Consider the following 15,127-nt stretch of genomic DNA (forward strand, 5'->3'; position numbering starts at 1 on the left):
GACAGGACAAGATTCGATATTAGGAAGAAATTCTTCACTGTGAGGGTCTTGAGGCACTGGAGCAGGTTACCCAGAGAAGTGTCCAAGACCAGGTTGGATGGCACTTTGAGTAACCTGCTCTAGTGAAAGCTGATCCAGCCCGTGACATGGGGGTTGGAACTAGATGATCTTTAAGATCCCTTCCAACCTAAACCATGCTATGATTCTGTGACTCAAATGGTTAAATTTAATTTTCAAAAGTGACATAGAAGCTTATCTCATGGGTTGGATTGTTTTGGGTTTTTTTCAAGCCAACAAATTTTAGCCTTAATGATTACCACGGTTAAGTAGTCTTACTCACTGTTACTTAGAAGCAGTCTTTATGCTTAGAAGCATAAAGCTTAATGACTGGTGCTGTTCATAGGATCTTTAAGGCAAGATGTATTGCAAACAGTTAAGGAAGTTTTTCCGTAAGCATGCTTGCCGTGTTAAAAGCTTGCATAATTACATGTAATGGCTACCAACTGTCACTAGAGGCTGCTCTTAATACACTGTGGAGAAATAAAACCGGAAAAACTTCGCTGCAGGTACTCTTATCTCCCATAAAGGAGACTTTCCTTTCTTTCTTTCTTTCTTTTACGAGAGGAAAGTAAGTTAATCACCATAATGCATCTGCATGGTTATCCTATTTGCTTCCATTGTTAAAGCATTCGTTTAACTGTAAAATCATTCTAGCTATTACAACCCTTTGAGATTAGACAGTAAGTGGACAAACCACATTTCCCAGACCACCAATATTCATTTCTTTCTAGTGCACACAGAAAATGCATCAAATTTTTAAGTTACATTTTAAGAATTATCTGAGCAATAAGTCCTAATTATAGTAGAATGTTTTACTTTAACATATGTTTTTCAAGTAATACATTTCCCATAGTGAAATCTTTTTTGGGGCTTGTTGTCTTCTGTTCTTAATCTTCCCCATCTGCCTGTCCTTGACAAACTTCATTCATCTCCTGTGTAAGGAGTCCTGGCTAAAATAATAAATATCCTTTCCATATTTCTTAAGAACTCTTAAATAAAAACTCTTTGTGCAGAACTGTTAGCATCTGAATCAGGTGTGTTTAAATAAACAAAACACAGGCTGTTTGTGTCACTAAGGCATGGATGTCAACCTGCTTTTGGCAACTCAGCTGCCTCTCTATTCCCCTGTCCCACACATTGTTTCTATGTTCATTTGGACAGCCTGGAAGGTACACCAAAGATGTATTTTTCTTGAATAAACCCACCTACCCATAGCATCAGAATGAGCAGTTTGTTTTGGCCAAATAAGGTGTTCTCTGTTATTTCAAAATGCAAAGGTGGTCAAACATTTATTGTCCTTCTCTGTTCTCCTCTAGCCATGCATCTGCAGACATTCGTAAGGGATGTGGGGAGCAGCCTGACCAGGGGTCAGGGCAGAGCACAAGGCACGTTATCATAGCATCATGTTTTCATGAATAATGTCCTTCATCCTAGCCCTGGCTTTTCTCACTGGACCACTCTACTGCCAGCAAAGACATGATGTTTGGCATTGTACCTGAGTTTCCCCTCCTGCAATCCAACCTTAGTTGTAGCTGACCTTCCCCTCCATCATGTTGTTTCAATGCTAATTATGCATTCTTGGCTCTGCTGGCTGTTCCGTTTTTGTAATGCAAGGTGACTGACTCAGTGTTCATTAAAACCAGTCCCTGCTTGCATCAGCCTTTCTCAAATTGTGCAACCATGCTTCTGTTTTGTGGCTAAGGTAATACCTGAGGGTGTAGTTTGCTCTCATTCACCTCCTAGTTTGTGCTGATTCACTTTCATGCCTGGAACTTGTCTTTCCTCTGTTGCAGTCTGGTGGGGAGCTCAGCAGCCCTATGTGAAGCCAACAGTTGTGTTATTTTGGGGCATTTGCTGTGGGGGCACTTTTTTGTTTGTTTTTCTTCTGAACTAGAGAGAAGAGGAGTGAGTCTGTGCAGATTGAATGAAGCTTTGTTTTCTGCTGAGGAAATGAAAAGCTGAAATCTTGTCTCGCCTGACACAGAAATGTTCCATTTCACAGGACTAAGATTTTTGGTTTGGAGTCCATAAGGTGGTAAAGTAAAAGAAGGGCTGGATTTGCAAGAGCACTGGAGGAGAGGAACGCCTCTTATGTGCAGTGGTTGGAGACCTTGTGCAGGAGGTTGAAGACTTGGTGGATTATTGTTTCTGCTGCAGAGAATTTTAAACCACATGTCTACCCTTCCAGGCTATCAGTCAAACCACTGTACTATGCAATGGTGCTCCTCTACATTTCTAGTTACTTAGAGCCTGTTAAGGCAGATCTCAGCTTATTATCAGCCTCTATTAAAGACATCCATCTTTACTTAAAGTAGTAATAAAATATAAGGGTCTGGTGATCATGTTCTCAGGTGCTCATGTAAAGCATCCAAACTAGACTGGTGATCATGTTCTCAGCTGCTCATGTAAAGCATCCAAACTAGAAAGTTACTAATTTGTCTGGCTATTATTTAAGTACAATGGTAGAATTTGGAAGATGAGGCCCAGTACAGTCATGTGGAAGAGTTCACATGCATTTCTGTGGAGGAGGCAGAATGGAGCCTTGATCTGCTTGCGTAAGAAAAAGTGGGGGTGATGACTTTTCATCAGTAGTTTTGTAACTTCAGGTCCATAGTATTTTCTCCAGCTGAAAATGCTTAACGAACCTGGGTGGGCTATAATTTCAGTTTGCTGAAAGTGACTACTTGCTAAAATAAATGGATCAAATCAAGTTTTGGCTGCCCAACATACATCTGGAAAATCTGCTTCTTAGGCTGCCGCAGCAACTCTTTTGGCTCATAAGAACCTGACCTATGGCTTAACATCTTTTTTTGCCCTAGCATTGTGTAATTTTTGCTCTGGCTTCTGCTCTTGGAGAGGTTTCTTCTCTGACCTCTAGTACATGAATGTGTTTGACAGCAGGCAGTACAGAACGGGAACTCTGGAATGACAGAACCTCATGATCTGTGCACTCCTTGGAAGAAATCATACAGTGACCAGTCTCTTGTTTGCTGCAAACAAGAAATTCAAGAGGGCTGGAAAGGATATCTTTCCAGCCATCTTTCATCCATCTGCAAACGAAAACTAACAATGATGATTTAAGCAAGGTTGGGCAGAGAACAGATTCAGAGCAGTCCTGTGGAGAAGGACTTGGGGGTGTTGGTCGATGAGAAACTGAACATGGGCCGGCTTCAGTGTGCGCTCGCAGCCCAGAAAGCCACCCGTATCCTGGGCTGCATCAAAAGGAGCGTGACCTGCAGGTCAAAGGAGGTCATCTTGCCCCTCTACTCTGCTCTCGTGAGAACTCACTTGGAGTATTGTGTGCAGTTCTGGTGTCCTCAACATAAAAAGGACATGGAACTGTTGGAACAAGTCCAGAGGAGGCCACGAGGATGATCAGGGAACTGGAGCAGCTCCTGTATGAAAATAGGCTTGAGAGAGTTGGGGCTGTTCAGGCTGGAGAAGAGAAGGCTGAGTGGAGACCTTATAGCAGCCTTCCAGTGTTTGAAGGGGGCCTATAGGGATGCTGGGGATGGATTATTCATTAGAGACTGTAGTGACAGGACAAGGGGTAATGGGTTAAAACTTAAACAGGGGAAGCTTAGATTGGATATAAGGAGGATGTTCTTTCCTGTTAGGGTGGTGAGGCACTGGAACAGGTTGCCCAGGGAGGTTGTGAATGCTCCGTCCCTGGTGGTGTTCAGGGCCAGGCTGGACGAAGTCTTAGGTGGCATGGTTTAATGTGAGGTGTCCCTGCCCATGTCATGGGGGTTGGAACTAGATGATCTTAAGGTCCTTTCCAACCCTAAATATTCTGTGATTCTATGATTCTAAGCTAGGGTGAAGGTTGCATAATGGGTATCACGTATATAGCTGCAACATCCATTTCAAAATAACTTTTGTTATTTACTAAGAACAATGACCCTGTATCACAAGCCTTCCTTTTGAAGAGTTAGGCTCCAGTCCTCTCTCGTGCCTGGATCTCTTTTCCCTGACCTCATGGTTCTTGAGACCATTCATACACATTGTTTCAGCGTCATTAAAACACCAGCAAGCAAATGTCTGTTTGGTAGCAATTTCTGGGTGTCAACTCATGAAGAAGCAAGGATTGACATGGAAAAGTTTTCTGCAGGTGAGGGATTACTGGAACAAATAGTGGGTACTACTTAAGAACAGTGTCTTTCAGATACTATGTCATAGTCATATTTTTCAGGATTTGCTCTTCTCTCACAACTCTTAGAAATATACACTGGGAAGTCAGAAAACTCTCAGACTTATCTGAACCAAATGCATTTCTGATGCTTTTATAAAGAATTTGTTTGGTTTTCTGAAGCTCATCTTGGAAAGCTCATCTGGGCAGCCGCATGAACCACTGTAGTACCTGTGAGCTGGAAAGCATTTCCTTAGTCTCATGTAGGTTTATCTTTCTTGTACCAGTTTTCCAAATACAGGCATGCATTTAGCTGCCGTAAGTGTGAATGGGAAGTTGGAATACCTCCAGGTCAGCTGGCTTCTGCCTAAATATTCAGGAAAACAAAGACAACCTTGTTTGACTAACTTTCATAACTTGTTACATATAGCACAAGATGAAGTTTTAATCTGGCAGTATGGTATTGCTATAACAATACAGCAACAGGAGAAAGTCCTATCCTTCTGACCCTGTTCAGGTAGTCTCTCCTGTGCCTGTTACAAGCTAGCTTTTTCCCTTTAACCTTGAGTCTCAAAAGCTGTTGGAAGATGCCATGACCCAAAATGATGGTAGCCAAGAAATGGCACTGGTCATTGTGGGAAGACTGGAGGAATACTTTCTAATTATATTCTCTTTTGACAGTGAGACATACCATATGTATATTTTTTGGGGGGGTTTGTTTTTTTTTTTTTATGTCTGCATACTTTGTAGCGATCTTAACTGCTGTTTTAGAAACTGACTCATTTGGGGAGTTGTAGATGCCTTAGTATTTGCATTGCTGCTATTCATTTTTTTTGGTTCTGTGCAGTAATACAATGTTTTCAGTTGTTTCTTTACCTGAATCATCAAGATAAAGCGTTTTCATACCTATCAGGCTTACAGCCTCCTGGGGCCCATGGGCTCAGGCTCTCCGGGACGCACAGCTGTAGCTGATATGAGAAGGATTTACAGAGCTAGTGTAAGGCAACACTGCAACAGTCACAATTGGCCCCTCTTTAACTCTACCGCATCTCACTTCAATTTCTCAAAGTGTTTCTCTACCTCACTGCACGCAATAGCTTTTTCTGTGGTACAGTAGGAGCAGCAGAGCCTCAAAAAACTGTGTGGATCTAAGGGGCCAGCTGGGTCTGCACTCCCTCACTTGGCTTTATCAGTGGAAATTCCTTCCTTGCTGATCGAATGACCGAGGGAAAATTATCTCTTTTTAAAACAGTTCACATTTCTTTGGGTTCAGTTTCAAATTGGCATTCTTAAGCTTATCACAGACCATTTGTAAATGCACTAGTTCCTGACTGAAAGATTTAGCATGTACCAGATTTGTTATCCATCTAGGACAAACAGTCTGAAAGAGGCACATGCCATACTGTACATTCTCCATGAGCTGTTTAAAGGTAGCAAGAGCACTACATAATCTAGAGAACATTATTTAAAATTGACAGAACATTTAGCCTACCGTAAAAGCAGTTACCTTCTAGGGCTTTTGAATACACTTCCATGTTCACCTACCCACTTAAAATCAGTGTAGAAGTTCAGCTAACCTTTCCGTAATAACAGAAGTTCCAGGCACCAGCCAAATGTCTCTCTGATCCAGTGTGGCTCAGATGCAAAAGCTTTCACGTGGTCCCATCTCCCTGAACAGAGTGAGAATCAAATGACAAGCAGCAATTGCTTCTTTTACTCTTTAAATCCACTTCTCCATTCACTCAGGGTCATGAGCTCAGTAGTTGTTCAGGCTTGCCCTAGGCTTCTTGGTTTCTCTTTGCCTTAGTGGTATTTTTCTGTTGTCTCTCTCTGATTGACCTTTTAATTTTTTTCTACTACAGTGATACACAATGCTACTAATATGTGCTTTCTCTTGAACAGTGGCATGTCTGTGTGATTCAGATGAAAGCTGTTTTTGCTATAGCTTTCCAACACCTTAGAAAATCTTCATTACTTGTTATGTTTTCCTTGATGAAAGCCTTGATGAAAGCCTACTACTGTAGCTGATAATGCTGGCTAGCCTGATCCCGCACAGTGGCAGTAAGGGCTACATGTAACAAAAGATAGAAATGTCTTAAAGTAACTGCTTAATTTTGTATCATTCCCATAGTACTCATCTTCTTTCTACAGCACATTGTGACAGAAGTGTATGAATAGTTAGAAAATCAGTTCTTTCTGCCAAATTTCATTAAATCTTTTCTGAAAGAGAAACCGACTGAGCTGTTGCTTGAACATCTTCACATCAGTTTTGCATTGTTGCACATCGTGGTCAGCTGGAGTTAAAAACTTTCAATTAAAACATGCAGCATCAGCAGAGCACAGAAATTTTTTCTGAGCAGATCATCCTGTTGGATAGTCCCAGTGTTAAAAACATGCTGATAGTACTGCAGTGTGATCCTCCCAAACCAGTTTGTGACCTTGAAACCAAGAAAGGAGGTTTTGGCTTCTGCTCCTTCAATTCACTCATCAAAACTGTAAAATTGTGAAGGGTGAGTTGGCATATGTCCTACTGAGCAGGCAGCTGCCTGAGGACAGTCTGCTCCCCATGTGCTGAGCTGCTGGGAGTTTGGGTGAGGGGTTTTCACTGTCCTCTCTGTGTGAATTGGAGCAAGAAGGAAAACTTGAAGAAACTGCCTGGCCTCTTGCCACCTCTTTACCTTAAAGATCAGCTGGTATTTGTAGCAAGTTGTTACCACTGTTAGTCAAAATCCTGTCATGGTTTGTTTGCAGGAGGCAAATGACTGACATTTTCCTTTGACATGTATCTTTGACATAATTTAACCCCATCTGGCAACTAAGCCCCACACAGCCCCTAGCTCACTCCCTCCTAGTGAGATAGGGAAGAGAACTGGAAGGGTAAAAGTGAGAAAACTCGTGGGCTGAGTTTAACAGGGAAAGAAAAGCCATGCACTCAAGCAAAACAAAACAAGGAATTTATTCCCACTTCCCATTGGCAGGCAGGTGTTCAGTCATCCCCAGGAAAGCAGGGCTACATCACATGTAATGGTTATATGGGAAGACAAAACCCTGTAACTCCAAATGACACCCCCCTCTTCCTTCTTTTCCCCTCAGCTTTTATGATGTTGTATGGTATGGAATATCTCTTGAGTCAGTTGGGGTCAGCTGTACCAAATGTGTCCCCTCCCAACTTCTTGTGCACCCCCAGCCTGCTCACTGTAAGGAAAACATCCCTGAATTATCAAAACTGTTTCCAGCAGAAATACAAAATATAGCAGCCAAAACAGAATATCTGACTTGGTCACCAGATTTGTCTGGGCTTGTTGCAGCTGTTTGGGTGTCTAGGGAGAGGTCCAAAACAGTTCCAGCCCTGAATCTCTTGGGAGAACAGGGTAAAGTGTTTCCATCTGGAACTGTATAAGGTTCTCTGTGCTGTACCAAGGTCCAGAGGCAGGCAGAGCCTGTACCCTGGGAATTCTGTACATTAGAGCCATCTCCTCAATGTCTCTAGCTTTCTCTTTGAATAGCATTGAAGAAAGAAGGAAAGTGCTTTTCCATGCTTCTGTCATCTCATCTAGCTGCAGAATTTCCCAACAGCTGTGCCTAATCTCTCCCAGGGCTACCTGCTGTGAGATGCTCGGTGGTCCTGCTCCCAGGGCATCTGGACCAGGACTGGCTCCCTTCTGCTGTGCCTTTTCCCCTACAAGACCTGGGAGAAGGTAAGGATGATGGGGCTGATGCTCATGTTTGCTGCTTGTACAGTGTCAGGACACAGTGCATGGAAACCTGGTAGCTTCAAGACATCCCATCTCTCAGCCTGGGAGGGCAGGCAGTGGCCCCACTGCCTTCTCCAGCATCATAGTGGCAGAAGGACCTGGGACCAAGAGTTGTTTATTTGCTGCCTATACTTCTGTAGTAGGCTGAATTGCAGCAGTGGGACTCATCTGCCCCTCTACTTGAATTTGACATTTCTTTTAGTGTTTTCTCAGAGGAGATAATCGATTCCCCCTCAAAAGCCACTGAAGGTGTATGTACAGCACATCTGGGCTATGCAACAGCTGCTTTTCTATATGCCAGGCAGATTTAGCACTTTATTAGAAACAGACTGAGATTTCCAGGTAGAGTTTTAAATTTTATTTTTACATAAGAGACAGTAAGTACCATATGTCTTGTTTTCAGTAACGGCTGCCACAAACTCTTCTTTTCAGAAGATTTAGAAATAAGACAAAAATAACCAAGACAACCCCTCCTCCAAGCTACAGAATCCCAACTAGTAATATTGAAAAAGAAGCTGATAATATTGATCCCTTATGCACTAGCAGTTAAACTTCAAAAATCAATGGAGAGGGAAGCTTAAATGGCCTTTCTGTAGTACCAGAATGCAAAGCTAAATCCCAAATGGAGATTTTTTAACAGCTATGAATATAGGAGATGATTTTCAGATAATGTTAAAATTACTGCTTAATACCCTTTCCTTCAGGAGAAATCTCCTGTGAGGTGCATGTGGAAAGGAATCCCTGAGTTTACTATGTTGGTTCTGTGTCAACCAAGAAGTAGCTTTCAGAGTGGTGTGAGGAAGGAGTGAGACCAGCTTGATCAGTGAGTACTCCAGTTCTGCCATCACTTCTGCCTTGAGTAACTTTAAATGTTTGTCTTGTTTGTTCAGGCAAATTCACCTCTCAGAATATAAAGCTATTCCTGCTCACCAACTGCAGAAATGTTGCTCTGGCTGTGGTCTCCCAAGTATTTGTAGAAAAAATATTACGCCTTGGTCCTCTAAGGTACCTAAGTGAGAAACCCACATTGCTAAATATCTCTGATGATCTGACTGCCCAGAATGAGTGCCTGGTATTTTTAACAGAGTAAAACTTTAAGGGCCTAGCTGTTCTTCTAGCCACATTTGTATTTCCTCCTTGTTTACTTTTAGCCATTCAATGTTGTTCTTCACCTGTTCAATTGACTGACTCCTGGGTGATTCTCCTGCCCCAGCATTAGGATATTTCTCAAAGAAATTTTCCATCTGGAAAAGAGAAAAATAATTGAAATGAAGCAAACATTGGGCAAATGGCTTTTTGCAGCAATCTGGTTGAGGGCAGTTTTGGCAGGGAGAGATATTTAAGCTCACTCTAGTAGCACTGGGATAGTTTTGCAGTAACTCATTCTGCTTTACACATTTAGAGAACAGAATTCAAGTTCCCTGGACAGTAGATTGTTAAAGATATTGATTTAAACCTGGTAGAAGTGCTGTCACCATACCTGCCAAAGCTGGAGCTCAGTGTGGAAAGTTTGGGTGATAGTCACTATTCGACCAAGGTATCTGTCATTGATAGTGAATCTAGAAAAACAATTTAATAAATGGAGCTTTATGCAAAACTATTTAAAAAAAAAGGCACAAGTAATTATCTGAAGCTTAAATTTCTAATTGTGGTATGATAAAACAGATGCACTCAGGTTTCAGCTGTTTTTAAAATACTTGAAAACTGATACCTCTATACAATATATGTGCTGTTCTCAAATAGATTTACTAATGGAGTGATCTCTATTGGGGGATTTTTTAACCTTTTAATTAGTGACTTTTGTCTCATACTGGAAATCAAGTGTATTGCTGACAAACGCTGTCCAGTTCACAGCTCTAGGCTTGCAGGTGTGCTTTGCTTCTGTGCCCTTTTCAAGCACTTAGAAAGGAGAAGGAAGGAGAAAGAAGTCACTCAAATAGGGAGGAGCAAAGTTAAAAGGTTTGCTGTTACTGCCACTGCACGTCTGCACATCTGCTCCTCGTTGTTACCACCAGAAGTTAAAAAAAATCTATACAGTCTTCTTGTTATGATATCAATAGAAAAAACAGAGACATGACTGACTAATTTCCAGGCAGTAATCATATATCTATATCCTTGGGAGAACTTTCTGTACTTTTCAATTACCATTTTTGGGTAGTGATCATTTAGGGAATGAACTGTTTTCAAGTTAACAGCAAAGAACTTTTTTTGTAGCAGGTGGATAGGATTATGTTAAATATGCTCTCAGTTTTCATTATTCAAGAGCCATTGATTACAGCTGTATAGTGAAAACATAGAAAAGCATGGCATATAACAAGATAGATAGATGGATGTAGACAAAGTTTTCAGTGAGTTCATTAGTATACCTGTCGACTAAGTACTCCCAGTTAAGTCGTATCCAGTCCCAGGTCATTGTTTTCCCGTAGGTGTTATATGAGATGTATCTCAGGACTGTGAATGCATCTTGGCTTTTGATGAGGCTGGTGTTGTAAATATATTTCAGATACCTAAGGGAAATTTCATAAAAATCAGAAAGAGCACAGAAACCAAGTGTAAGTTAACACTTGTAGACTTAATTGATGATGATGAGAAATAATGTGTATATTTCTCAAGTATTTGTCACCACAGTCTACATCCAATTTCCAGGCAGGGTTATTATTTTTGCCTACAGTATTTTAAAGGTGAAGTACACTGATCTAAAATGTAAGTTGAAAACTGGGTCAAGAGATAATTGTATTGAGAGAAATCTAAGCAGTTAGGCATTTCTTTAGAAAATAAATAGGGTTTATGTCTCTAGGTTTCTCAAAAACAGTGAGAAAACCATTAATTATTCCTGTACTTTAGTAAAATAGTGAAAACAAGATTGGTTCAGTCAATAGTCCAGCCTGTTTGTGTAGCCAAGCAACAATAAAGTCCCTTTCCTCCTCTCGAATAACCAGTACTCTGGAGGTCCTGCCTCCTTTCACTGCTTACAAAGGAAACATAGACAACTAATTTTTATTATTAGGCAGCTAAAATTATACAGGACGAAGGCACTGCTTGAAAAGCTGAAGGCTGTTGAATGTGTGAAGAAACTACCATGTATTCAATATCTTTCCACTAAAGGAGCAAGGCTTTTTTCTCTTACAGTACAATCTTGCGGGGAGGGAGGGTAGGTGTTAGATAACTGGTCTTGAAAATGTGTTGCATTCCTCATGCTGTAATCTGAAAAAACTGACAGCCCAGGAGAGAGGAGAGGGGAATAAGCAAACAGTGACCAGCTGTTTCTGTAGGGGAAGAAAAATCTTGGTGTGTTTAAATCACCTGTCCAAAAGGGTGATGTTCTTTACTGATGCCAGGCCATACAGCAGCTTTTCTTTTTCTTGAGCTAATGAAGTTTCTTGGTATTTCTCAAACATGTAATTCCACGATGTCTCATTGCCTGAGTTCTGCATCCCATACCGGTATACTAGGAGTCGGAGATTTGCAGGAATACTAAAATAAAGAGACAATACCTGAATATTCTTCCCCCTTTCTTGCTTGAGTTCTGTGACTAAGTCACATTCTGTGTTCTTCACCAGCAACAAAACCTGTGATCACTCACATTTGTCCTTGTAGCCATTGATCGAATAATTGAGAAGCATTGTTCAAAGATTCTGTGTCACCCATACTGCAGGCAAAGTCTAGAACAGACGTACGAAGGAGCCTTTAAAAGAGAGAGAGAGGGGGATTTTCCTACTTCTGTGTTCTTAAAATCCATCAATAATATGAGGAATAAAACCCTTAATAACATAAGAAGGGGAAAAAAATCTTGTTTAACCTCTCCAAATGACCTCCAACATCATTCCAGTGCAGTTGATCCACAATAGGTTTTACCAGGTGGCGGAAATATTCCTGGGGTAGAAAAAGGGGATTGGTTACTTGTGTAGATTTCTTTAAATAATATATTTGTGTTCATAGCTTATTCTCCTGCATTTTTTCCCAGAACTAGCATCTCTTAATTAAGAAATAATACAAACACACACTATCTTTCCAGATCACTACAGCCTGCAATTCTGAATGCCTGCAGTTCTGATCTGCATCTAGGACAAAGGCAACCTGCTTCTCTCTAGCCTTGCCTGTCCTCCCAAATGAAGGTTGGGGTACAGCAAGGACACACTGCCACAACTATTTTCCAAAGATAATACTGAGTTCAGGACATGCTTATTTTAGTGACCATTAACTCATGTTCAGCACGTTAGGTCAACCAACAAACCTGCTCGCTGCCACAATGAGATATAGCCACCCTTCGTGCTAAGGATGGGTGTCAGAGATTTTGCTGCCCTGTACATATTTCTTTATTGCATACAGGGCAGCCTTGACTAACAAATGTCTGTACTGTGACTTATGGTGATGGATTATAAGAATAACTAACATATTTTTCTCCTCCAGGTGCATAGTCCTGACTTGAGAATCCAAGTAATTCAGAGAACAGTACTAAGCAGTTCTCAGCACTTTTTTTTCAAGTACAGTAAAAAAAGTAAATGCTGATTGCTCAGCAACATTGAAAATGACTTAATCTTCAATATTATTGCTGTTATGTCTTGAGCTATCAGATCCAGTGCTGTCATGAAGAAATGTTTGGTTTTTTTTTCGCTTCATCACCTGAAACCGGGGGTAGAGATTTGTGTCGTCTCCAAGCATGTTTGTGAGATAAGTTACAGATGATATAACTCTATGCCATGGTAAATAGTCTGTTTCATTTATTAGGTATTTTGTGAGCTCCAGAGGAACAGAGTAATTCACTAGTCCAGATCTGTGGAAGGAGAAAACATAACTTCTGTTATTTTAATGAACTTGAAGAACTTGCTTCTTTAAAGATATTAGAACACTGTTTCCTTTAGAAGGTCTGAAATAAATTCTGGGAGGGGTAAGATAATCTCAAATGTAACCTGGGAGGTGTTTTCCAAAGAGATCACTGAGGATCACTGTTGATCAGTGCTGTGAGATGGCTGCTCACACTGTGCAGCAGGCCAGCGTGCCCAGAAGTGAGTAACTGTCAACTGACTATGGCAGCTCCTGTCACACAAAAAGGAATTGCTAGATCTGGAGACATCCTGAAAGGCTGAGGCAATTCAGACTTATAGGCTGTCTCAGAAGGTCATCTAAAGTTTATCTGTATCAGCATGGCTGGGTAAAAGAGCTAGAAGTTTCCAAGCAAACTTCTAAACAAGATAGCTGAGGTGGTAATTTCTTAATGCCATGCTATGCATTGTAGAAGTGCTTCTGATTTTCTGAACATCTTCTGGACTGCTTCTATTCTTGTTACTTACATGGCAAAAAACACCCGTAAGATCTGTGCAATTAAAGCCCTCTTTCTTTTTTCTGCCACTGAAGAGAAGGGTAGCATTTCCCTTGGCTGTGTTGATATTGCAAGTTGACAGTGCATACTTGAATTTGCCCATCTTGAAGACAACACAAGCCAATAAACAATTGTGATGTAACAAATTCTGAAACTTTCTTTCAACCACCTGAGTTACTTCCAATTGATAGTCAATGTAAAGTGAAGAGTCTGTGTTGAAATCTCTGCAGGAAATCAGTTTACCTTGCCAAAGAAAAGACATCATCCAAAATCCCTGCACGGTCAGCAGCTGAAAAGTTCTGTGTGAAAAAAGAGTGGTCAAAATATATATATTTTTTTCTGAAAAAAACGGCTTCAAAAGGCCTCTACAAGAGACCTACTGGGTAGGTTAATATTATTACACTCACTTTGTGGTTGCTGGCCAGAAGAGTGCTTAAACTGGCCCAGTTATGACTATTATAATTCACCCGATAGAATCCAATGTGGTCTGGATTAATATTCACAAAAGAATTGGGAGGTGATGGTATTGCAATTCCTGCAAAACAAACAGTGATCAGTTTGTGCATCTTACATGACACAGAACTCACTGGAGATTCTGTAACTCCAAAAGTAATATTTGGTTTTGATGAATATTGAAATGAGATGCAAACCTTCACTTTATTTTTTTTAATGGCTGTGAGTAAAGATGAGTTATTGTAGACTTTGATGAGTGCCAGCACTTGTCTTAGAATAGTGAATTATGGTAATTACTTGGGAAAGCTAGTTTGTTAAATTTAAAATGGAGATCACTGTGACTAGGGAGAGTGGTGAAAACTGGTGTCATTGTAAAAAGTAAAGTATTGCAAAGAAGCAGTTCTTGCAAATATTTCTAAAGGTTTTTTCACCCGCATGTTTACTGTTAGTTTTAAAGTTCTCACATTTTATCCTCAACTAATTTAATTTTTCAGTTTATGGCAACTAACTTTTTAAGGGTACATGAAGAGAAGAGCTGATTGTGATATTTCTGAAATTCTAACATGTGATGAAATTTAAAAACTCCCCTCCCTCCATTTTTTCCCCTTTTTGGCCACTAGAATTATAACTTCAAATTTGACTGCATCAACAATCATCAAAAATACCCATGTAGGTATTTTCTCATTCCTTAAATCAGCATTAGAAAATGTTTATGTTTAAAGCATACGTAGCTCTTTTCCTTTAACTGAACTCAGATTGCTGGTTTACCATGCCACAGGTGCGTTCACCAGCCTGCTACATCACCTCTTTCCTTAGGCTTGAAAATGGGCATATCAAATTCCTACTGGTTTTAGTACATCATAATTAAGAATATGCTTAGATGCTTTCTTGAATAGGGCTGGATTTAAACATATGCTTAAGCACTTTACTGAATTAAGCCTAAATTGACATGTGTATAGGGGAAATAATCATTGCAGATGTAACTACTAACTTTAGCTCAACAAAGGTCTGTGTTGGTTCTTGGATCTGAAAACTGTAAAGCATGAAAGTTAATTCTGTATTTTCTTTCTTGTTAAAGACATTAAAAAGCTTTATTCATTCATTACTCTTAAAAGAGAAAGGTAAGTTTACCTGCAGAATCTGATAGGTTGTAGAAAGTATAGTTTGTTGAACTTCCAAGTCTCCATTTCACTGGTATATTCCATTTGTAACTGAAATTATTTCAAGGGAAAGAGAATCAAATGACATTTGAAAGCAAATGCTAAAAATAAAATTCCAGTATATCTTTTTAATTTGTTTTAATGCTTAAATCTTGTTTTATGAAGCCAACTGTGTGCTTATGTACACATACATTTACCAAATATCCCTAGTAACAAAACATAGCTTTTTACCAATAGCTGTTGTTTGTGT

At 40.2% G+C, this 15,127-nt stretch overlaps 1 protein-coding gene across 1 annotated transcript in view; it reads right to left on the bottom strand.

Annotated features, from left to right (window-relative positions):
• Window positions 1-8,287: 8,287 nt before the first annotated feature.
• Window positions 8,288-15,127, bottom strand: part of ENPEP (glutamyl aminopeptidase) — a 34,844-nt gene continuing 28,004 nt past the window's right edge. Inside the window, exons 11-20 of the mRNA XM_062636629.1 lie at window positions 14,849-14,928; window positions 13,672-13,799; window positions 13,508-13,563; window positions 12,568-12,718; window positions 11,744-11,817; window positions 11,528-11,629; window positions 11,248-11,418; window positions 10,311-10,451; window positions 9,425-9,503; window positions 8,288-9,188 (exon numbers count right to left, since the gene is read on the bottom strand). Coding sequence (XP_062492613.1) covers window positions 9,039-9,188; window positions 9,425-9,503; window positions 10,311-10,451; window positions 11,248-11,418; window positions 11,528-11,629; window positions 11,744-11,817; window positions 12,568-12,718; window positions 13,508-13,563; window positions 13,672-13,799; window positions 14,849-14,928 — 1,132 coding nt within the window. The 3' untranslated portion in view covers window positions 8,288-9,038. The remainder of the gene's footprint in view (window positions 9,189-9,424; window positions 9,504-10,310; window positions 10,452-11,247; window positions 11,419-11,527; window positions 11,630-11,743; window positions 11,818-12,567; window positions 12,719-13,507; window positions 13,564-13,671; window positions 13,800-14,848; window positions 14,929-15,127) is intronic.

This window comes from Pezoporus occidentalis, unplaced genomic scaffold, assembly GCF_034315485.1.
Source record: "Pezoporus occidentalis ecotype Australia unplaced genomic scaffold, CSIRO_AGI_Poc_V1 ctg49, whole genome shotgun sequence".
NCBI lineage: Eukaryota > Metazoa > Chordata > Aves > Psittaciformes > Psittacidae > Pezoporus > Pezoporus occidentalis.